The sequence below is a fragment of the Anopheles maculipalpis genome, chromosome 3RL (genome assembly GCF_943734695.1).
Source record: "Anopheles maculipalpis chromosome 3RL, idAnoMacuDA_375_x, whole genome shotgun sequence".
Classification (NCBI taxonomy): Eukaryota; Metazoa; Arthropoda; class Insecta; order Diptera; family Culicidae; genus Anopheles; species Anopheles maculipalpis.
Genome location: NC_064872.1, coordinates 30,143,757 through 30,167,734, shown reverse-complemented (window position 1 = coordinate 30,167,734; position 23,978 = coordinate 30,143,757). Strand labels below are relative to the sequence as shown.

At 44.3% G+C, this 23,978-nt stretch overlaps 4 protein-coding genes across 4 annotated transcripts in view; 2 read left to right on the top strand and 2 right to left on the bottom strand.

Moving 5' to 3' along the window:
* The window catches only part of LOC126565062 (ubiquitin-conjugating enzyme E2Q-like protein 1), a 169,082-nt gene that overhangs the window by 57,596 nt on the left and 87,508 nt on the right, over positions 1–23,978 (bottom strand). The gene's annotated exons all lie outside the window — the stretch shown is intronic.
* Positions 949–3,082, bottom strand: LOC126560547 (ATP-dependent RNA helicase vasa). Its single transcript, XM_050216506.1, has 3 exons — positions 3,062–3,082; positions 2,816–2,957; positions 949–2,594 (listed from the first exon to the last, which is right to left on the bottom strand). The coding sequence occupies exons 1-3, from the start codon at positions 3,080–3,082 to the stop codon at positions 949–951; spliced, it is 1,809 nt and encodes a 602-aa protein (XP_050072463.1).
* On the top strand, positions 6,896–12,193 carry LOC126560546 (RNA-binding protein 5-like; the record flags this gene model as incomplete). Its single annotated transcript, XM_050216505.1, has 10 exons — positions 6,896–6,990; positions 7,212–7,361; positions 7,431–7,511; positions 7,587–7,740; positions 7,807–7,876; positions 8,357–8,430; positions 9,040–9,129; positions 9,609–10,713; positions 10,792–11,984; positions 12,052–12,193. Coding segments are annotated over 10 exons (3,147 nt in total), but the record flags the coding sequence as incomplete, so codon positions are not given.
* On the top strand, positions 14,187–16,498 carry LOC126564331 (uncharacterized protein DDB_G0271670). The gene is made up of 4 exons (XM_050221338.1): positions 14,187–14,512; positions 14,598–14,993; positions 15,060–15,254; positions 15,511–16,498. The coding sequence occupies exons 1-4, from the start codon at positions 14,220–14,222 to the stop codon at positions 16,496–16,498; spliced, it is 1,872 nt and encodes a 623-aa protein (XP_050077295.1). The 5' UTR covers positions 14,187–14,219.

Sequence of the window (23,978 nt, the reverse complement as noted above, 5' to 3'; positions counted from 1 at the left end):
GTCAGGATGCTTTGTTGGCATTCAAACCGCTGAAAGCGTCTGCTCGAGGAAAGCAGCAACGAAAGCTCATCGCTGGAGGTTCGGAACTGTTCACATCGCTTCAGTCGGAGCTTATTCTTACCCAGGAATCGTACGTGAAGGAAACGATCGAGAAGGAGGCCAACATCCAGGGAAAATTAACTCCCATCGCCGATACGAAATGTGCTCAACTGGTTGTCAGCGGAACGGATCTCTTGATGAAGCTGGCAGGATTGTCGTACAGGAACTGTGTTGCGAAAATAGACGATGAGATGTTTGAGCGACTGTATCCGGAGCAGGACAATAGCTCTCGCCAGCAGTACACCAAGGCCAGCTTGTTGAGCAGCTTGCGGGATGTGAACATCTTCGTTGAGCCTTTGACGATTCAGACGAGAATCGAGGAGAAGCTGAGCAATCCAATCGCCATTGAAGGATCGGTTGTGACCGGGGAACTATCGGAAGCCTTTAAGTCAGCTTTTGAGAACTGTTTGACGAATGCACGCACGCTGATGTTGCAATCGTTGAAGGATGCCTCATCTCAGGCCGATGCTATCTGCGCCAATTAAGCTAAAATTGTGGTTGTATTGTGGATCGAATTGAAAAGAAAGTACTGAGGGTTGTTTGATTATTAAAAATTGATACATCAATTTCGTCTACACCTTACAAACCGCCTCGCCCAGTTCTTTTGTTGATTAATGTTTTATGCGAAAATTATATGACATAGAAATCAGTTATCGATTATCGCTACAATAACAGGACCATTGAAAAACATTTTCCGTTCCACCCCCATGGGGTTTACAACCATTTATTTTAACCAAAAGTCTCGCTGCGCGTCATGCTTATTATTTTAATTACATAGTGTCATTGAATGTACCATAATCACTTCAGTTTTTATTCTCCACGATCGAGCGAGAGTTTCAGGCTCCTTTTTTAGTCCCATTCTTCCTCTGGCTCCAGTGCAGCCGGTTGCGCACCAACCCGGGAACCGTGCGAATCACGGATATCCTTGCCACCGAAGTGTGACGATCCCATGTATGACCCAGCACCGCCAGCATCCTTCAGAAAGTCCGGCACTGGCTGCCCGGCCTGGGTGAGAATCTTCACCAGATCGCTCGCCATGGCCTGGTCAGCCTCAGGATCATAAAAGCTGGTCGCACGTCCCTTGTTTCCTACGCGACCCGTACGCCCGATACGGTGTACATAATCGTCAATGCTCTTTGGCAGATCGTAGTTAATGACGTGGGACACATTCTTAATGTCCAGCCCGCGGGCCGCTACCGAGGTCGCAATCAGCACATCCATCCGGCCAAACTTAAAGTCGTCCAGTGCCATTTCACGCTCCCGCTGCAGCCGATCGCCATGGATCGAGGTGGTCGGGAACTGGGTCTCGGACATCAGCGATGCCAAATAGTCGGCGTTCCGCTTCGTTTCCACAAACACCAACGTACCCTTCGGGTTGCCTTCGTTCAGAATCTCTTCCAGCTTTTTACGCTTTTTGAACTTCTCCACCTGGTGGATAGTCTGTTCCACATCGGAGCATGCGCCGCCCACAATTCCGACAAACACGCAGATGTAGTTGTTTAAAAATTTACCCGCCAGTTCCTGAATTTCAGCAGGAAACGTAGCCGAAAACATCAGCGTCTGCCGGTTCGTCTTATCGGGCATCGTCGGATGTCCCATCACTTTCTCGATCGCTGGCAAAAAACCCATATCCAGCATCCGGTCCGCCTCATCGAGCACCATAAACTTCACATTCTCCATGCTTATATAGCCACGATCGATAAAATCCAGCAATCGACCGGGCGTACCAACCAGGATGTGACATCCGGCGCGCAACAGTTGCAGCTGGTGATGTACGGCCGTGCCTCCGTACGAAACACAAACTCTCAGTTTCGTTCCGTGCGCAAATTTGCGTCCCTCGTCGTGGATCTGTATGGCAAGCTCACGAGTCGGTGCCACAATAACGACGAACGGATTGCGCGTACGCAGCTCCAACCCGTCCTCCATGTCCAGCAGGTTGTGGATCATTGGCAGCATAAAGGCGGCCGTCTTGCCCGAACCGGTCTGTGCACAGGCCATCAGATCGCGCCCGGCCATAATGATGGGAACGGCATAGCGCTGGATGGGCGTCGGTTTACTATAGTTTGATTTGCGCACATTGGTCATCACCTCATCCCGCAACCCGGACGTTGCGAAGCTGTCCACCTGATTCGGTGGATTTTCACCCGAAACGCGCACCTCGATGTCGTCGAATTTTTCAAAATTAATGCCCGAGCTAATGCCGGACCCAAAGATCAACGATTCGTCTTCGGTCGGAAGCGGTGGGATGTATAGACTTTTCGGTTTGTCGGACTTTACTTCGTCCATGCGGGGATCGTTGCCGGAGTATGGAGGCCGATCGTCTCCGAAGCCTCCACCGAAGCCGCCGAAGCCACCGCCGCTTCCACCTCGACCACGACCGCCTCCTCGGCCACCACGGCCTCGACCACCGCCGCCTCGTCCTCCAATACGGCCAGCACCACGACGCCCGTAGCCTCCATTATCGCGATTTTCGTAGCTGCGATATCCGTTGTTGTCTACGGAGAAGGAATAGAAGATAGAATAGTGTACATTTCCCAATTACATTTCATTTAAGATCCCTTCATTTAAGGCCACGAGTTTCAAACTGTTGGAGCCAATGTTTAACTGTAAAAAAAAAACAAAATTTGCGATTTCCGCCTTTTCTCCGCTCCCAGAACGTCAGAACCTGAAATTCTTATTAAAAAATCTCCTGCAGCCAGCAGCCTATACAACTTACCATTGCCGAAGCCGTTGTTCACTTCATAGCCTTCACCGAATCCGTTGTTCGTATCAGCAAACCCATTTTCCGTATCACCATTGGCAACGCTTTCGCTAACATCGTTGAAGTTGGCCTGGTCAAAGCTTCGTCCCTCGTCACACTAGAGAAAAAAAACCATCCGCAGCCACACACGGCACACAATATTAAATTAAGACAGTGGAAAATCACGTGCAATTACACCATTAAGACGAAACGTTTTCTTACCTCATCCCAACCGTCACTCATTTTCCGGGTTTTCTTGGGCTATTCTGTGTCTATCTTGTGCTACTGGGAAAAGTGTTATCTTGTGCTGCTGTGTACTGAGGCTTCCTGCAATACACCAAAAGCGAGACGAGTCTGTAGAATGATCACGCTGCTTTGCTCGTCCCGTATGCGGCAGTAACTAACGGCAACGATTCCTCCCCGTGTGTCTCGTGATTCGTAATGGCGATTAGTGCTACCGGTAAAAGTGACGATGATGTGCACGTGCGGAAAGAAAGAAAAAAGATGGAAAATTATCACACACACACAACTACCAAACAACCTCGTACGGTCGCACAAACGATCATTTTAGTGGGGTAAAAGGCACAAAAGCTTTCTTACGAAATTTTTTGAAATGACAATAACGCTTTCTTTCAACCAAGCACCACCACGCAAACGAAGTAGCCTTTGGACCGTACGAGTGCGCTTGTGTGACTGTATGGGTAGATTTATACCGCTACACAGAGACGATATGCCGGACCGCGCGCGCTTTTCGCATCAATTATTTGCGGATGAACGACAACGATATGTTGTGGGGGGATATGCTCATTCGCCGTCCCGGAACGCGCATGAGAAGCATTTCATGTGCATTATAGAGACCCCACTGGAAGAGCCAGCTGGAAACACTACCCGAGTTATATTGTAATGCCAGTCATTTACAAACTGCACTACTCCACCGCAGTTCTGGGCTTTTCTGATCTATACGAATCACGGAGTGATCTTTGGTTGACGAGTTAAATAGAAGAAAAACCGCATAAAAGAGAAGGTTAAGCTTACTTTGACTAATCCTTAACACGTTACTTCCACTCGATAAAGCACACTCCAACCAAGGCTGCGCCTACTGATTGTACTGACTAAACCGTCGCGGCCGATCCTCAAATAACGTCTATCCAGGCAAAAATCTTCACACGATCTACCTAGCCACTCGGGCGTTTTCGACAAAGCACTCGGTTATGAGTAAGGGAGACCAACAATCGAACGAAACTAAATCTATATCCTACCGCACCACACATTGAAAGCCTCCTGCACGAAAGCGCAACATGCACAACACCAAGAGGAATGTTTACGAATAGCACGTGAAAAAGCACCGGCGAGCACCGACAGCCGATTTTGACAGCACCAACACATAAGTCGCACCACCGACTTTTGTTCCAGCTTTGCTCTTCTGTGTTGGTGTACGTCCGTAGCCGAACTCAGACAAAGGGCAAATGGCGCGATTGACTCGACAATAGAATTCAATTTCAGGAAATTATCGACTTGAAGCACAAAAAGGAACACATCGAGTTAATTATCTAAAAATAATCGTCTGGAGTAAAACATGAAAATTATGCTTCTTCAGCAAAATATAAAACTATCTTTCATTCTAATTCCTTTATAAAATTTAGGATTAATGAGAGGACCAACACTATTCTAATTTTGTTTTACTTTCTCACTAAACTAACGAATCCAATTCACCAAAATCTTACTTACCAGTAAAAATTGATTCGATTACGCTAAGAAAAGCCAGCTGCGCACCGAATACGAACAATTCCGGATCGACACTTCCAGCACGCTAGGATTACTTGGATGAAATGACTGAGCTCGTAAGTTTCCAGAAGAATAGCAGGATTCACACTCTACAAACTCTACACGCATCCTATTCCGCTAGGCACAACCCTAATAACCGATACGATGCACCAAATTCAAAGCAAACAAATGAAAATATTTTATATGAAGGCTTATAAACAATAGCGAATTTTGTATTTCCCGAATGCGATTTAACTTTCATTTCAATGACCACCTACCCTGGTATGTTTTGTACTTTTCATTCTTTATAATATTTAAGATAATGGAACTATCGGCATAAAACATTTGGAATGCCTAGAAAAACATGTTTTTTTATCATACATATCATATCATATATATTTTTTATCATACTTTTAATTCAATTTTCGATTTGTACCCCTTATTTATAACCGATTTATACCCCTTAAAACCACCTACCCGGATAGGTCATACGTTTTGTATGGGGATTTCCTGTTCTATGTGTTAAATTGTGTATAGCTCGGATTTTAGATATTGAAATGACTTGAAATTTTCAATGAAGCTGCGTCATACTATTTTCTTGCCAATATAAAAAACTCAGAGTTTTTAAAATTCGTTTTCTTCTTTTTTTTCGGGGATTAGAAGAAAAAACCAAGGCGAGCTTGTTGTTAAAGATTTGTGTCGCGTATTTCGTGGTAGTAGTCGCAACATTATTTGTAACAAATTTCCAAATCCTAAAGAGAAGTTTTATGCACTTTGTTTGGTTTCAATGGGAATGTTGCCATTTGCTCATATGTTCCCAAGAAGAATAGGGCTGTAGTAATGTTGTCAACATTCCACTATGATACAGAAATTCAATGCCCTAAGCATAAACCACTCATACTACAATCATTCAACAGGAGGAGTGGATAATACGGCCAAATGTCTTTTCTAATACAGTTGCAAAAGGAAGACGAATCGGTGGCCACTAGCGTTTTTCTTTAACATTTTGGATGTAGCTGCATTTGCTGCCTATAAAATTTATAAAGAAAATAATCCAACTCTATATAGATCCATAAACTAAAGAAGCCTATTTTAAAAGATTTTTGCTAACAGTTAGGGACAAAAGAAATACAACGTCGCTTAGAAAATATGCCAATAATGCGAAATTTTAGACTACGCAGTGGTCGCAGTGGGGTAGAAAGTATGTTGGGACTTTCTTTAGCTTCAACATTGCGAGAAAATGTAGATTCAGCTTTAGAAGAAATCCGTGATGCGTCAGGTCGGATAAAACAGAAAGGTAACTGTCACCTATGTGGAAAACGGAGTTCGACAAAAAAAGCATGTGGAAAATGTTAAATGCGCTTCACACTCATGGAACAAAGTTTGATAGGAGACATGCACAATTTAACACGTAGAAATATAAAATACCATACAAGTCGTATGACCTACCCGAGTAGGTGGTTATAGAATTAAGCGATTATGTTTGGTCATTGAAACAAAGATTAATTTCTTCAAACGAATTCCATCGTACGAAACGTACGATTTTTGCTTGAAGCAATAAGTCATATTGCTACTTTCTTTATAATGTCTCGAAACTGTCAGCGAAGGTAAGCGACCGACCGTCCCACTGTGCCTGTTGTCATTGTGGAAAAAAATCTCGATTATGTTCTACGTGCAAATTGTGGCTCTACATTTTCATAATAAAATTTCTATTCTCTAATTTATTATCTGCAAGCGCAACAATGTGCAAATAAAAGCGGCGTTTCTCGTGTTGTGCACTGATTAGAGGAAAAGTGTGTGAATAACCTGTAACAACAAGGAGACGGGGTACCGACGGATCGTTTCTAGGCAATAGAGATGGATTGTAAGTCTGCCATCTTTGAAAGTGTATTTAGTTTTTTGGTTTGGTTTTGTATTTTCTCGTGTACGCTGCGGTTCGGTTGGGATGGTGAATGGGAAAAAACCAGCCCACCTGGCCTAGCGTACACCTCAGGAAGCTGAGAGTTTTTCTTCTTGCGTTTTAAGCTACTTCATTGAATCTATCAGTACAAGTTGTAGGCAAAAGCATTTTATTTTCTATCCTGTCACTTCTACCTGACCTGGGTGTTCTTGATAGGCACTGGAAGGCAGTAATAAAAATGACAAAAATCCTTTAAAAATACCTAAAAGTTATAATAGACTACTTCATATTGAAAGCGCCTGGCGAAGATTGCATGAACCCAATGTTCGCCTTATTCTTCCAAATGTGTTTCGATCGACCGACCAATAATTTCCTTTGAAATGTGATTGTTTATAGTCTCACCGAGCCCAGACAGTGATACTTCTGGCTACTATAGAAATCGCTGCCGACGTGATGAGCGCGACCGGGGCAATCGAGGAAGATCGAAGTAAGCGCCTTGACCGTATAGCACACCCTTCCCCCAGACAGGCCGTCGCGAAGGAAACCGTCCGCTGGTCTGCGGTTGTCTCGCCTGTTGTCGGGCCCTTATCCATAGCATGGTCTCCAGTGGTAGTGTTCCGTGCCATGCCACCGGTGTGTGCCGGAACACCCCACCGAGTGCAAAAAACCGTGTCCGGAAAATAATGAGTGCTTTTTTAAACGTTTTAGGGAACGGTACCGTAGTAACAGCCGGTACAGCCGTAGCCGATCACGGTCCTACAGCAGGGAACGTTACTCCTACCCACGGCAGCGAAGCAATGAACGCGATTCCTACCGGGACGTGAATGAACAAACGTACGATGATGGCGGTTGGGACAGGTGTGTACTGAGTGCAATGTAGAATATACCACAAAATACGCCATTAATCACTTTTTTAATTCATTTTAGCCGCGAAAGATTTCGTGAAAGGAGTCGCGAGCGGGACCGTGATCGTAGATCTCGCGAAAGGGAACGATACCGGGATCGAAGGTAGTAGAGGAGTTGGCTTTTTTATGTGCCACCAAGCACAGGAACGTTTAATCTCAACGCCCTTATCTGTTTTAGGGATCGCGATAAAGGCGGCCGTCGTGGAGGATACTCGCCCAGCTCGATGGATGATGGGGAAAACTTTGACAGTGACAATGAATTTTTCTATCAGCAGAAGCCCAACAATAACATCATCATCCGAGGTCTAGCTCCACAAGTCACTGAAGCTGATGTATGTGTTAAGAAAACGCCTTAAGCAAGAGGACAGTAGTTTAATTACTTTAATTTATCTTCACAGATCAACAGCGATCTCATCCAGTGCGGGTTGCAGGCTCTTCACGTTCGGCTGATCCGGAAACGAAAGACAGGTAAACACACATTAGTGTAACGAACTAATAAGTTTAAGCATTCGTAAAAAAAGAGTTGTAAATTTAGAAGCGAACTTTAGCGCGATTTTTAAAGTTTGAATTGTACCGTCGACTCTCGCGCGAATTGTCGAGTGTTTCCTAGATTAACTAGAACAGCTGTACAACGTTCTTCAAGACAACGGCGAATGAAAGACAACGAAGACATGTCTGTAGAAAAATGCAACACAATCGTTAAGGTGGCAGATGGAGATTGCGGGTGATGGCGCTTGACATGGAAAAGACACATCACCAAACCTGGAGTCTCATTCCGTAATGATGTGTGTAATACGATGATGAGCATCAGCTGGAGCACGAGGTCAACAAACACTCTAAATCATTCGAGACTTATGATTCAACTGCTGCGGCACAGAGCTGGCTTTTATGATTGATATCGTGTTTGTGTTTGCTTTTTTTCTATTCCCAACCGTCTTTTACTTCTAGGTGAATCGAGGGGTTTCGCATTTGTCGAGTTTCGCACAGAAGAGGAAGCAACTCGGTGGATATGTTACAAACAGGTACCCTAAAAACCCAGCACACGGGCATTACAAAAAGAACAGACAGAAGCAAATTTGCTGTCCATAAAAGCTCTTGAATGGTTCCACACAGAATGAACAAATTGATTATATGATTGAGACAGAGCAAAGGACAAATCCTTCATTGACAATAGCTTTGAATCTTTGGATGAAACCCCGGGCAGGAAGAAGACGTCGGCAAACTCTCTAATACTCTAAAATCCATTTTTTTGGAAACTGCCAAAACTCTCTTTTTTATGTAAAGTAGTTTAAATTAAGATCACTCTTGACCAAGCTATTGTCAAGAAGAAGTGAAGCAAAACAAAAAGAAAAAAAGATTAATATTCACCGATCGAGCAAATCGTTCTCGTGAGCACCGGAAGAAGCGCTGGGCTTCACTACAGGATTATCGTCTTCACGGCGAAGGAGGAATGAACTCAGCCGAACCACGCTCCTGCCACATCGGCAGCAGTACTGCAAGACCAAGACAGAGTGTATCTCGGGAAAATAACGGAATACGGGTTGATTGCTCCATGCGATATACTAATGCTTTCCGTGTTATTTCTTTCTTTTCTTTTCTCCCGTTTTTTTGTTGAATTTTCTACCGTTTAGGGAGTGCTAGTTTTCAACGGACAGCATGCCGTCATGCAGTACACTTTTTCGATGCCGACAAAATTTCAGACCGATTGGTATTGTGCTAAGGTAAGCGGATCGAGCAACTGTCTGAAGTAGTGCTGGCGGATTGAGAATTCGGAAGATTCAATTCATAGGAAGATTCGAATCGAATTCGATCTTAATTGAAGGACTCGACCCTACTCGTTTAGGGTTCGAGTAGGATCCGATTGGGACTCGATTCGATTGGAAATTCATTGGGATTCGATCCTATAGATGCGATTTAGAATCCATCGAGATTTGTTCTGATTTGGATTCTCTATTTTCCATGATATTAAAATCTCACATCTCTTTTTATTGAACAGCTTCTTTTTTACTATAGTGTAGTATACATAGTGTATATGTGTTGCGTTAGAAAACGATTTGATTATATTTGCTATTTGATACCAAAATAATTATTCATTTCTCGAAGATTCGAATCTCCATTCGTATTCTCTTTTCCCATCACTAGTCTAAACTTTTTAAAACCGACTCAAATTTAATTTAATTATTTTGGTTAATAAAAACAGTGCTACGCGTTCAACTTCCGGCGCAGGGAAAATTGCTTCAAATGTCATGCGTCCCGCGAGGACAGCGAAATTGGCGGTGATGGTAGCGACGAGATGAGCAATATTTTGACGAAAAAGATCATGCTACGCAATCTGGATGTGCTGACGAACGAGGAAAGCGTGATGAGCGTGATGCAAAAGAAGCTACCCGCAGAGCTGGTGCAGAAAGTTGGAAAGGTGGTCATCTGTCGCGATCCGCTGACGTCAATTTCTCGCGGGATGTGTTATGTGCATTTTGAAAATCTGGTCGATTCAATGAATACGCACAATGCACTGAAGGAGCTAGATCCACCGCTCAGAATCGATGGACGGGATGTAATCATTTCGTACTGCATGGATACGGAAAATAGGAACCTGATGAAACCACATCCACATGCCCATCAGGGTAGGGAAGGCAATCGGCAGGGAAATAGTAATCAAGCTCATGGAGGCTCAGGGAACGGTGGCAATAGTGCGAATAATTTCCAAGGCAATGGTAGCAACAATGTCGGCTATCGTAGCGAGGGAGGAAACAATTATGACCGGAGCAACAATTATGGTAACAGTCACAATGCGCATGGAATGAATAAGAATTCTGGCGGTGGTAATCGAGGAGCTTTTCAGGACATTACTGCACCACCGCCCGGTGGATCTACGACTGGGCCGTCAGGAATGGGAGGCTCTTCAACTTCTTCGTCTGCCGCTGTGGGCAGCATACCCGACAACTATACACTAGCGGATGTGCCACGTTTGGCGGAGTATAGTGCATCAATGTATGCGTCAAATGCGGCCGAACATAAACACTACCTGCAATACTACACCGAATACTACACGAATCAACTGTCGTCGGTTAGTGACGGAAGGTCGCAAGTGGCAGGTCCACGTGCGTCAACTGGTTTGGGTGAAACGGCCAACAATGGTGCTGCCGTTGCTCAGTCGGCAATAGCAAGGAAACAGCATGCTGGACCTAATGGGAAATCGGAGAAAGGCGATGTGTATGGTTCTGTGCTTGGCGCATCGAATTCATCAGCAGTTCTAGCTGGCCCACAGCTTCCGGTACCGAACGGAGTAGACGGACGAAAGTATCGTATGTATCGTTATTTTGGCAGATATTTCGAAAACTCATCCCCCTATAATGATGATCGCTTTAATCGTATCCTTCTAGCTACACCGGACACTTCCTTGTATCAGTACGATGAAACATCCGGCTTTTATTACGATCCCACCACCGGACTTTACTACGATGCCAACTCCCAGTACTATTACAACAGCGAAACCAGTTCCTACCTTTACTGGGATCCGGAGAATCAAACGTACGTAGCTGCACCAGCTTCATCATCCACCACGACGACAGCGGCTTCCGGGACGCCTCAAAACGCAAACAGTTCGGAAATAGTTGGTCCTACCGCAGCAGCTGCTGGATCATTGGCCGAAAATGCTGAGAGAATGGAAAAATCAAAAGCAAAAGAACAAGCACCACCCCAGGATAAGGTGAAAGTTGCTAAAAAGATTGTGAAAGACATGGAAAAATGGGCGAAACAGCTAAATCAAAAGAAGGATTACAGTGTCATTCAACCACCGGCAAGGATTGAAGAGGCCACGCTATATTCTTCGCTTGGACCATCGAAACCGCTGTCAGAATCGCTCGGTGGACTTGGTAGCGCGGGTTACGCTGATGTAGGATTTTCACTACTGGAGAAAAAGGAACGTGCTGGTGGTGGCACAGCGGCCACAATGACTGGTGGATTAGGAGCCAGTTCCGGTTCCTCCTATCCGTCGAGCGGTGCTCCGAGTAAATCCGTTACCAGTGCCACATCGGCATACGGTGGGTCGGATTCGGACAATGAGTTCGGCGATGGTGATGGTCCCGCCGATCGCGATCTGGTTGATTTTGACCGGCTAACCTGTCTGCTCTGCAAACGTGCATTCCAATCGCAGGAAATTCTGATGAAGCATATCAAGATGTCTTCACTGCACAAAGAAAACCTTCAAAAGCTCAATGCAAATTTCCGGGCCAGTGGTGGAGGTGGTGGTGGTGGTGGTGGTTCGAGAGGAGGCGGTGGGAGTAGTGACGGTGGTTCTGGAGGTCCTTACAATGGTTTGCAGTATCGCGATCGGGCGAAGGAGCGTCGGGCAAAGTACGGCGAGGATGAAGCGCCACCGGTCAATCGCAGTAAGGAACGATTCCAGCGAGAAATTGAAAAGCAAACCCAATCGTCGTCGGCCTATCCACAGGGTACGGCTTCGGCGGTACCGATCGGTCAGAATAACATTGGCAATAAGCTGCTACAGAAAATGGGATGGTCGGAAGGACAAGGTTTGGGCAGAAGCAATCAAGGACGTGTTAACATCATTGAGGTACGGGGAATTGCTTTGGGTGCGGTGAGGTTTTTTTTCAGTTAATATTTGATTTTTTTTCTTACAGGCGGAAGCACGCGTAGCCAACGTTGGATTGGGCATTAAAGCGGCGGCACAGTTCGGACGCACGACGGACGATTACAAAACGTACATAAAGAAAATGATGAAATCGCGCTACGAACAGGTGGACGTGAAGGATTAAACACACACGTTTTCGGGTGACTGTGTGCTGCGAGCACAGACTGTTTTATAGGTAAATGTAATCGCTACACACTTCGTCAGTTAGAATATTATTTACGTAGGGAATTCCCCTTCAACACAATTGTAATGTTAGGTTGGTAGTTTTATTTTGTAGCATATTTTATTTTCAAGCATCAACCACGTGTGCTTGTACAAAAACCTTCCGTTAGCTAGCATTTAAATATTTGCTAGCTTCTTTACAAACACACACCTTATGTGCTAACTTTTAATGAAAAGTAACTCTCAAAATGTTTCTCTTGAGCATTCAGTATAGAAAACTCAATTTGGCAATAAAATATCTCTTTCAATAATCGAAACATTTTCATCGAAATAAACCGCAAATATAGTATTAATGGGCTTTCTTCTGTTTGAAAGAAAAAACTCACTTATAATATGCCTCAAAATATCGGGGTATTACATATCTCAGTGCCGCTTGCGTCAAAGTTTTCGAACTCCTTGTCTACGCTTCGGTTTCTAATTAGATCAGCGCGGGTTCATTCCCCAGCGTTCGACTGCTACCAACCTCGTTGAGTTCGTCAGCCTACCGGCATTAGGTCATCAATGCTGGTGCCTCGGTTGCAGCTAAAAACACGGACATAAAGGCTGCATTTGCCGAATTGCCGGAGCAGCTAATTTCCTAATTGTGCTCGTATTTGAGCAATCGAAAGTATTGCGTGAAAATAGCGAGGGCGACCACAAGAGAGCATCCTCGGTCCGCTACTAATCGTGGTTTACTTAAACGATATCACAAGGGATACTTTTGATCGGAAGTCATTTTTTTTTACGCTGACGCGAAAATAAACCTTCAATCGAACCCGCAATCGAAAAAATTGCTTCAGACCGTTTTGGAGAAATTTCAGTCCTGGTGCGCCTCGAATGGGCTCGATTTAAGCGTTGCCAAGTGTATTGCCATCACTTTTGCCACCAGCATTTCTAAAACTCTTATAAAACGGTTATTTTTGCATTTAAGTTACAGAATAAATTGCTTAACGTGGCACACTTGCCTCTATGTCCGCTACTCTCCGCGATCAATCTTTACGTCCCTGCGAGAACTTTCTGAGCTAAGAAACTACTGCTCGTTGAGGAACACCCTACTCGTTTCCGTTCCTCAGACCCCTTCTCCTGTTAAAGTGTCGTGAATTTAATTTCCTGTCTGGCTACTAAGAGCCTAATTTGACATGTGTTGCAGTTTTTCAATAGTATCCGTTCCGTGATTCCGTGTTAGCGTCCTTGTCTTAGTCAGTTTTATGCTAAACAGGAAACAGGATATGGTATAAAACTCCGGCCCATGTTCCCACGGCACAAACCCCAATCGAATGTCGACGATCTTCAACGCGATGTTATTTGTTTTGTTCGAAGCACGGGACGTTGTTTTTTCGATGTTTTTTCCCACGAACAGTTTGACAACTGTCGACAGAAGCGCAAGGAAGCAAGAAGAAGGTGAAAAAGTGTCAATAAGACAACCGACAGAATGTGCGCTCGCTAGATTCGCTTCCACACACAAAAACAGAACACCAAAAAAGGCTCTAAATAGTGAAGGAAAATGTCGGCGATTGATTTTTCCGCCTGCTAGTGCTGACCGCGGAGAAGAAAAACACTTTCTGCGAGGTGCCATTTGCACCTCGAACTCATCCGCGCAGCAAAACAGTTTGCTCTATTCTGCCAGCCCAGCCATCCAGCAGCAAGTACAGCAGGGATGAATTATTGATCGTTAATTCAGCGAAAGTGAAAAATCTAATTGGAAGAAATGTGATTTGTTGTGTGAGAAGCAGCTGCCACAGGGAACGTGTCACATCGAGTATTGCGGGTATCGGTACCGTGGGAATCGGTCTTCGCTCGGTTGAGTGTTTTGATGTTTGTGTGCGGAACGGCGCAGTGGGAAAATATTGTTGCCAAAAAAGGACTCACCACCTGACTGACTGACTGACAAGAATCGATAGAAGTAGCAGCAGTGGAGTGGCGGTTACTTAAACGCAAACGGGAGGCAGTTGTAAGATGGACGTCGATTCGCCCAATGCCCTTAAGCGTTGCTCCAGTGCACCACAGATCAATAACCTCCTACCGAGCACAAGTGTCGGTGTGCAGCCGATGGAAGAAGGACAATCGCAACCCGTGCCAAGCACCAGCGGTAACAGCAACAACCGTACCATCATCAGCAGCACCAGCCAAATACAGAACGCTGGCGGCGTGCATCAGTCGGACGGACATCCGGAACCACTGCAAACGGGTAATGCTAGTATGCTGAACACAAACAATTTTCATCCAGGAACATCCGGCACAGGATCCAGGTAGGATGGCGCGATTTTGAGTTGTTTATGTTCCTCCGTGAGAGAATCTTTGCTAACCTCCGGACACTTTCGCTTTCTTCTACAGGGAATCACTTCCGACCTCGTTTTCGAACATATTTACACCACGAGTTCGACGGTTTTCGGCCAGTTTTAGCCCGCTAGCCGTTATTTCGAATGGTAGTGCCAGCCCGGGACGGAATGGAAGCGGAACACCCGGACCTCGGCTAACGCCACGGATATCCCAGCTGCGGCAGGAAGAGTGTGCCGATGTGAGCAACAGCCGGGAGGTGAACCACGAGCGAGAAATTCACACTGCCATGCAGATGTCGCAAAGTTGCGAAGATTTAACGCTCGTTGCGGAAAATTGGTCCTTTTCGTCCGGATCCGCCGGGAAGATGGTGATCGATGATCTGCAAAATCCACTGCACGTCGCATTGCCGACGATCGGTTCGACCTGCTGTTCTAGTCCATCTCCTACGAGGTAAGCCTGTTTGTGTGTGGGAAACATAGAACTAGGGATTCGATTGACGATTTTTTGCTTTTATAGCCGCGGAGGTATCGGATTACAGTATCCAACAACATCGCCCTCGCCGACCCGAAAGTTTGTCACGCGTCGCTCGATGTCACCGTGCCCGTTGCGACCGAGCCCACTCAGCTCGTCCGTAAAGCGGAAGTTTGATCTGGAGGACAATTATGGCAACTGTTACTCACCACCGTCGAAGAAAATCTTTGCTTCTGAAAGGTAATTAACGTTTAAAAGCCACAGGACATGAACGGAGATCAAAAAAACTTCAAAAAGCTGAAATTTTTATTTAAAAAATGCGTTTCATCTAACCGCGTTATGCCAGAGAGGCGAAATCTGCCCGACTTTTCTGCTCGAGGAGGCCAAATCTTTTTGACGTAGTTTTCGTAAATCCCGCACTCCCTTCTCCTTCCTTTCAACCGAAAACTTTAACATACTAATGATTGTCTATTTCCCGTGTACAACACCACCACAGAGGTACATCGCCCATCTGTCTAACGCCATCGCCATCACCGATCTGTCCGAGTCCGGATTCATCGACGACCTCGTTTGAGAATGGTAGCAACAATAATAATGGTCTGGGCGGTAATATCCCACTGTGTGGTCCGTTTCCGCTCGCCGCCACCACCAGCTCCACCAACAGTGGACGTATAACACCAAAGTTTTTCCTGACCAAGCTAACAGGAATACCGAGCCCGGGTGCTACAACCGTTTGCTCGAGCGCACCGTTCGGTACGATGCATTTCGGTGGAAACAGTGGTTCGAGCAGTGCCTGTTCGACACCGACCGGTATCGCGAATCCGATCGGAACGCTTGGCGGTGGGAATGCTGCCATAATGATGGATTGTGGCGTAAGCAGTAGTACGGGCGGTGCGGTCGAATGTAGGGATAGTACGATGGATGTTAGCCATACCGGTGAGGCGAATATGTATGAAGATAGATCTAGTATGGGGGTGGTCGTGGAAGATGGCGTAGGACGGTCGAAGGAGGATCCGACGGTTAATACCGGTGATAGCATTAAGATGGCATGTGATGAAGGTGATGCGAATATTAGTGATAATCAGCGCCAGCGCAGACTGATCATTGGGCAAACAGCGGTGGCAATCAGTGGTTCGCGGGAGTTGCGCGAACAGGTACTGAAATCGGCGTTGGACCCGGATGCGGCTGGCAGTTGCAACAGTAATAGTAGCAACAGCAGCAGTAGTAGTAATAGCAGTAGTAGCAGCAGCAACACTACTACCACTAGCGATAGTAATAACAGTGCCAACACTAATAGTAGTCGTATGAGTAGCGGAACTGGTCCCAGTAGTAGTAGTAGTAGCAGTAATACCAGCAACAGCAGCATCGATACGGGTGGATCGGCTGCGGCAAGTGGTGGTACGGCTGCTACTATCTGTCCTCCGCTTACCTCGTTCCCTATGATGGCCATACCAAGCAATCTGGCAGAGATTGCCGAATCATGAAGATGCCGTACCGCCCGCTTAGATCCCGTCACACAGATTATTGCTAATCTTGGTGTACAATAGGCGATATGGGGGGAGAGGAGGGGGGGGGGGACAATAATCGAAATCATTACGAGCGAGCAGGATGATTGTCAGAGGGGATACTCTCACCGTTGTAGAATTGTGCAGCATTTCGCATTCTATAAAGGGACAAACAAATAGATTCGTTTAGTAATAGGAGTAGAGGAACGTTCGATCGTTAGGCGGTGTGTACTCCGTTCGATGAACGGAAATATGATGTAGACTTTTCGCTTATCTTATGATTACCGGTTGGTACGTTGGTGTTGCACAGCCCACGATGACTCTGCTTTCTACATGCTTCAGTCATCGTTCGTAGTGAGTTGTATGTAGAGTTTATTGAATTTAATACGAGTTCCTCTTGAGCGGTTCAGTTCATTGATTTGTAGTAACATTTAAGTTTACGTTTACGAACAATCTTAAACGAAGTTGCGAAATTAAACCAGGTTTATTAGAGTTTGCTGAGAAGGATGTAATTTTCGAGCTTTTGAATGGCATTTTTCCAATATTTCAATTCTATTATTGAAGTGTCTAGATACTCTAGACGAGTCGAAAGTTTCATGAATTGGCATTTAAAATCAGAATCCAGAACAGCATAAGCACACATAAGCATATTGAATGAGACATATCCTTTAGTCACAAACATAGGAAGCATCTTCCAATTTTCTTTTGCCTTTTGTTGGCGGTTTTTTTTTGTGTGGATATTTGGAGATGAATTGCCCGATACCGTTGAATAGAAAGTAGGTTTGTGATTAGTTAAGCTTTGTACATGAGCGCGGAAACATACAACAACAAGTACTGAGCATATGTGAAGGTTTAAATCTTCTACCTGGTAGCACTGCATTTCTTCATTCGTCGATCTGGATATTAATGTTCTGGTAGAAAACGAACGAAAGACGAGGAAAGACGACCCCCGTATGCTAAACAAAAAAACAGGAAATGAAAACATCTGTACTAAAAGAAAACGAATAATAGGAAGTACACATTAACATAACAGTGAATAAATTCGATAATCCTAGCTTTGTTTTTTTTGTAGCTATTTCAATATGTTGCCTATCGCCTATCGTACAGGGTGGCATCGTAGAAGTGATACACTTATTCGATTCGATTCGATTCGATGAAAAACTGATCACTCTGGAGGTACCCTGGAATAAGTTGAATGATCGTGTTGATGGAGTATTCGGGATATACCAACCGGTAAAAGAGCAGTCGAGCGGTATCAAAATGAGTCAGCGTTGTGGTGGTTTGTGGAGCTATCTCAACCAAAGTCAAGTTGCCGTTATTGTTTATTTAGAACACCTTCTCCAAGGTCACTTGAAACCATACCAACCATCACTTCCAATAGGATTCAGCTCCAGCCCATAAAGCTCCGATGTTTCAGGAGTGGTTTTAAGGAGCATTTCCCATGTTTCATCAGCGCATCGGAATGATATGCTTCGTCTTCCAGGTTTGAACCCGTTGCAGTTCAGCATACGTGGCGATACGTGCTTGGAAAGTTGTCTAGAGAGGACATGCCGGAAGAAGATGTGCGAGCGGACTGCAACGATATCCAAAAGCGTCTACGGGCGTCTACTAACAAGTGCAAAAGTGAAAGACTTGAAATAAATTAAGTGCAATGCAAGTTTAGTACTTCCTCTTATTCTTCTGGGCATACTCAGGATTGAGCACGTCACGTGGACATGGCTCAGTCGCCAATCAGTTTCCAAGAAACTCGGTCCAGGACAGGAAACTCGGTCTAGGAGGACACGCCAATGCGAGTGCATTGGCGTGTCCTCCGTCACCATATTCCAAGACTCGTACCTGTAGAGGACTACCGGACGTATCATGGTGCGGTATATCGTGCATTTCGAGTGTAGTTGGAGTCTTCTGAATCGCAGTAATTAGTGGAGTCCGATGGTCCGAGTAACGATCGTACCAAGGTGAGAGAACTCCTCTGCCACCTCGAGATCGTCGCCTTCGACTGATATTCTGCTTCCGAGTCGGGCTCTATCATGGTCAGAGCCTCCGCAAATTTTTCAGCACTCCGCAAGCAGGTATTTTGTCTTCGTCGAATTTAGTCGGGTGTACGCCTCGCACATCCCCACAGATATCCGTCCGATGATTTCGATGTCATCCGCGAAGCCAAGGAATTGGAGAGATAGGATGAAAATCATGCCCCGAATGACTCTCCAGAGCGATGTTGAAAAACAAACAGGATAGTCCGTCCGCTTGATTCAGACCCCGGTGAGATCCGAATGGTTCCGACAGCTTGTTAAATTCTAATAGATATTATTTAAATCGATTTTCAAGATGTTTCAAGTCAATGGTTTTATTTTTATGACATAAACAAAGTGTATCACTTCTACGATGCCACGATGTACAGCGTAAAATTTAATTTTTCACAACTGATTTCTCATTTAAATAGCTATATCGATAACAAGCGGTTACGCACTATCACGCTCGCACGGAAACACACACGCTGTAAACTGTCCTTCGATGCGTACCAATAAGAGCAAAAAGAATAGGAAAATGATATGGTCAATTCAGCACCATAGATAGATGAGGAATCCTACCTACCCTACCACTCTCCATAAATCGTATTTATTCATTTGAATAAAATAAATTTTGTGCCATCGAATGCAACGTGCGGGTGGTGTGATTGCTATATTGAAATGTCCTCGTTACAGGACAAGAGCCACATACACACACCGCCATGCAAATGAGTTGGAACAATTTTTCAACCTCCATTTCATAGTTTCATGCTTTCGGAACGGATCCGCGTGTTGCGCCGTACCCGGTTTGTATGGAAAAGCGCTCGACCGTGCCGTGGTTGTAGAAATGGGTTTGGCGTTTTTCTGCATTCCCTTCACGGTGTTCGGTGACTTTTTGCAAGGCTAGAATTAATCGCAATATTCATGATAAATGGTGGCGCAAAAGGCTCCGGCTTCCTTCGATATCCGGTCTGATAGCGATTATTATTGGTTGTGCTGATGTCGATTTTTCATCCTGCTGGAATGCATTTGTAGCCATTTTGCAGCATGTGTGCAAGGGGCTGGCCTTTTTTGGGCGATTTTGCCGCCAAAATGGTGTGTTCTGTTATTTATTATTGAAACAAATGCACACACGTATGTGCACATGTGTACGTAAATAGTCATTTTCGGTTCCATTCGACCGTTTGGCACCAGTTGGATGGGAGGGACGGAATTTTTGGTGTTCTGGGAAGAGATCCTTGAATTTTGAGGCTAATAAATTAGAAATATTGAAATCTGTACTTGGAAACTTGTTGGAGCTAAGGTGTCTCTTTTTGGCGTGAAATTATCCAAAATTATCAAACCGATAATGGTCATAGCCTCGCAAAAATATGTTTAGATTGAAGGAAAGTTTTCCAAAATCGGCATTCTCCTAATCAAAAATGTTTAATTTAAAAACCAATAAATCTACCCACCGAAATGGAAAAGCCTTGTGCTATTATCAAAGACGTGAAAAACGCACTTAGGGTCTTATTGTCCAAGCGATAACTTCCTTAGACAAATTCTCAAGTACAGTACCAATGAAGAAGTGGCGATACACTAAGCTTCGAAGGGTTCAGTTAATGGACGTATATGGCGATCATAACATAACATTTAGACCAAACCCAAACATATCATTTAGATCAAACCCAGTGGCGGATTTTAGCCCCTCGGGCGCCTTAAGCGAAGGTTAGGGACACCAAAATGAATCTATTGACAATCACATTGCATTAGCGGATCGGCAGGTTTGTGCAGTCCGCACACTGACCAATATAAAGATCAGTCATAATTATTTTTGGATGCAATTCTACTACAAACAGAATCCCACATTAAGTTCTTGGAGTTAATTTGGATAAAGATCACCTGGAGCTATAACCGTGTTGAATGCCTTGATAAAGGAAACTAAGCTCCATGATCAACTCCATGATCATCTCCATGAACATAGAGAGGCGAATGTAGTCTCTAAGACTCAAAGCCTCTATAAATAAACGAAAAAAAAATCTCCATGAACACACGATAATAGCACGAACTTCAGAGCGAGATTACTGAAAGAAATACTGAAGAGATGTGCGTCAGCTGGGATACGTGGAAGTAGTAGCGAAACAAGCAGTTTAGAAGTTCTAGACGGAATGGATATCGAGGTCCAACTAAATCAAAAGTGTTGGCCTTAGAATAGCTTCTGCGGTCACTTCTTTTCTACTACTACTACGAGGTCTACTACTATGAAGCACATTCTCGCATCGTAATTGCTCTTGTCTGTGAGGCTGACTGTGTTCTCTGACCGGCAAGATCCCCAGCGGTCGTCAACTCCGCCCATAGGTAATTCCGAAACTGCGTGAAAGACAGTACAGAATACCACAGAAGTATACTAATAAAATGCCGCGAATTATAGGATTTAGTGGCCAGTGGCATCCGGTGCATGGGACTCTTATCACTATGAGAAGATCTCCCAAGCATGGTGGATTTTCGGATACTTTGGAATTGAAAAATTAAAAGATTCTTTACGAATATTCGGTAGTTTTTCTAAACCAATCTTTTCCTAAACTAATAACTCGAGCAACTTGATTTCTGTCCGGTCTCGTTTGCTCCTCTATCATGTTTCTTTATATTGATGCCACATGCATTAAGCTTCTCCATTTTCTGCATACTTTTCCCCATTTTGGATTACAAAGATGTCCTTTCGCTACTTAACACGAGTGCCTTATCTCGTCGTTATCTTGATCAACGAACGTCCCATCATGCAGGCGATGATCAACGGCAACACTGCTGGCCATGTCCTTGGCCAGCATCTTCAGCGTGATTGTTAACCATAACGCTTGCAACACATTTTTCTACGATGCAAACAGGAGGAAGCATTTGCTTTTCTTCGTGCGTACCATCCATTCGATTACCACAAGGTTCACCAGCTGTCTGGAAGGTGTAGTAAAAATTCAATTTATCTTTCTTCCTATCTTTCCCCGTTTTCCTTCGATTCGCCACGAAAAAATGGTAGTGAAAGCCCTTTTCGCTGTTGATGAAGTTGAGTTTTTTTGTGTGCTGACCATTTCTTGCTGCATGTTGCCAGGAAGCTTGTCGCACGCTGGCTGACTTGCGAAGAACTAACTCGCTGACTAACTCGTGTTTGAAAATTTTTAGCCACAAGTGGAGATGTATTTTTCTCCCTACTTTTTTTTTTTGGAGGGTCTGGTTACCAACCTTCCAAGCGTTCCCGAGTGCACGTGGGCACGTACTTTCACGTTGCGCTGGTGCAGGCTAGTTGCACCATCTTGCTATCCGGGTTTTCTAGGTTGGGAAAGAGAAAACGGACTGGAAGACCGTTTGTTAAGATTGTAAAGTTTTACTTACTGTCAATGGGTTTATCTTTTGGTTGGAAACATTTTCCAGTGTCATTTTTATTACACAAGTTCCTGCCAAGCGTCTCTACGGCCGGAAGTCCTACGTTTGCTTTGACGACGACGTCTAACAAGAAGTTCCGTTACCGGGTTGTTTGACATCTGCTAGAAAAAAAAAAGTTTCGTGTTTCTAGTGCATTCTGCTCTGATTCGAGTGCAAAATCCGCCCGACGATGACGACTGACTGATTTCGTATGCATAATAAGTACTTCCAGTCGAGCGTAAGGGGGTTTTAATTTTTTTTCTTTTGAATTTTCTCATTTTCCGTTCACGCTCGAGTACTCAACCACGCAAGCCTTTCTTCCTTTACGCTGCCATGGGAAATGGATTCTCATTTTTCTCAGTCACTTTGTCACCGAGTGTCTTTTTAAGAGGGTTTTTGTGCCCGGCATTCGGCTACGGTACGATTGTCGGTGGCCAAAAGCGATGGGAAAAGAATCACGCAAACACATTCACCGGCAAGCGATGAGCGAACAGAACGACCGAACCGATGGTACGCTTAGCCTGTGACAGGTTCCACCATGGTTTCCAGAATTAATTTATTATCAGTCTTCTTTTGTTGCAGGTTGCAGGATGCAAGGTGCAAAGGCTCTTCTTGCTTGATGTGCTTGCAACCTCCTCGGTCGAAGCTGCGGTGGCGTTGAAAAGTGGTTGTAAAAGAGGAAAAAGAAATTCCATAACTTATCATTGATTGAGTCTGTAAAATGCAGCATCTCCAGTTGGAAGCGAAAGAATGAAAGTTCATTATTGAGGGAAGCATTTTAATGAATAAAAATAAAATGGGATGTGCGGCAGTCAAACTAAAGCGAAAAGGATACCTGATCTTTGACTGAACAGGATGTACTTTTTGCTCTTTTGGTTCCGGTTTTCCGGGGATGACCGCCTTCTTATTCGTACTCTTTATCCACGATGAAATTGAATTTCTTTTCCGATGAGAACTTTAGTTTTCTTCCACTATCTTTCCTTGCCTTGTGCCTTTGCCTTGTGTGTAGGGAATATAGGGTGAAAAATCAATTTCCAAAGAATAATTCTAATTATCAGCAATGCTGTGGTCGAATAATTAGTTATATCGTGGGTGAATTAATTAATGCTTCCTTTGGGATCCTCTGCATGATTCGTTTGCCTCAATCATTTCCACAGGTGAGGAAAAGATAAGCTTTAGATAGCTAGCTAGTGTTCTAGTCTAGTGTAATCTAGCTATGGAATTAAAAAAAAAGCTTTAAATCTTATCATTATTCAATCTTATCATTTATAAATTTTGAATATTAAAGTTATAGTTAACAGGTTGGCTGATAAGTCCCCGGTCTAACAAAGAAAAACACATTTTTTTGTCAAAATTCGTTTTTATTATTCAACATAGTTCCCTTCAAGAGCGATACAACGATTATAACGACCTTCCAATTTTTTGATACCATTTTGGTAGTACTCCTTCGGTTTTGCCTCAAAATAGGCCTCAGTTTCGGCGACCACCTCTTCATTGCAGCCAAATTTTTTCCCTGCGAGCATCCTTTTGAGGTCTGAGAACAAGAAAAAGTCGCTGGGAACCAGATCTGGAGAATACGGTGGGTGGGGAAGCAATTCGAAGCCCAATTCATGAATTTTTGCCATCGTTCTCAATGACTTGTGGCACGGTGCGTTGTCTTGGTGGAACAACACTTTATTCTTCTTCGTTCTTTTTTCGTTCGTCAAGCAACCAAAAGTTGCTTGACAAAAGACGCTCTGTCTCACAAACTAATTGACATACAGACGTCAAATTTTGACACGAATCATTTGAAGGTTGGTGCTATAAAAAAATAATATGCATTTAATACTAGCGGCGCATTCTATGCGTCAGACCGGGGACTTATCAGCCAACCTGTTAACCTAATGTGATTTTTTCTATTTGAGAATGATGGCTGTCCGGTGTGCTTTTTAAATGCGAGGCCATACATTAAATATACTTAAAAGCATATATACAACAAGTTGCTAAATGGGTCGAGAGAGACCTTAATTTTTGGGCCAATTCGAGAACCAAAATTTATTTATCGTTTATTCGTATTGTTA

Coding starts and splice junctions, on each gene's coding strand:
- LOC126560547 (XM_050216506.1), bottom strand. CDS start 3,082: ATGAGTGACGGTTGGGATGAG. Junction 2,958..3,061: donor TGAGTGACGGTTGGGATGAG/GTAAGAAAACGT, acceptor TTTTTTCTCTAG/TGTGACGAGGGACGAAGCTT. Junction 2,595..2,815: donor GAACAACGGCTTCGGCAATG/GTAAGTTGTATA, acceptor CCTTCTCCGTAG/ACAACAACGGATATCGCAGC.
- LOC126564331 (XM_050221338.1), top strand. CDS start 14,220: ATGGACGTCGATTCGCCCAATGCCCTTAAGCGTTGCTCCAGTGCACCA. Junction 14,513..14,597: donor ACATCCGGCACAGGATCCAG/GTAGGATGGCGC, acceptor TTTCTTCTACAG/GGAATCACTTCCGACCTCGT. Junction 15,255..15,510: donor AAAATCTTTGCTTCTGAAAG/GTAATTAACGTT, acceptor ACACCACCACAG/AGGTACATCGCCCATCTGTC.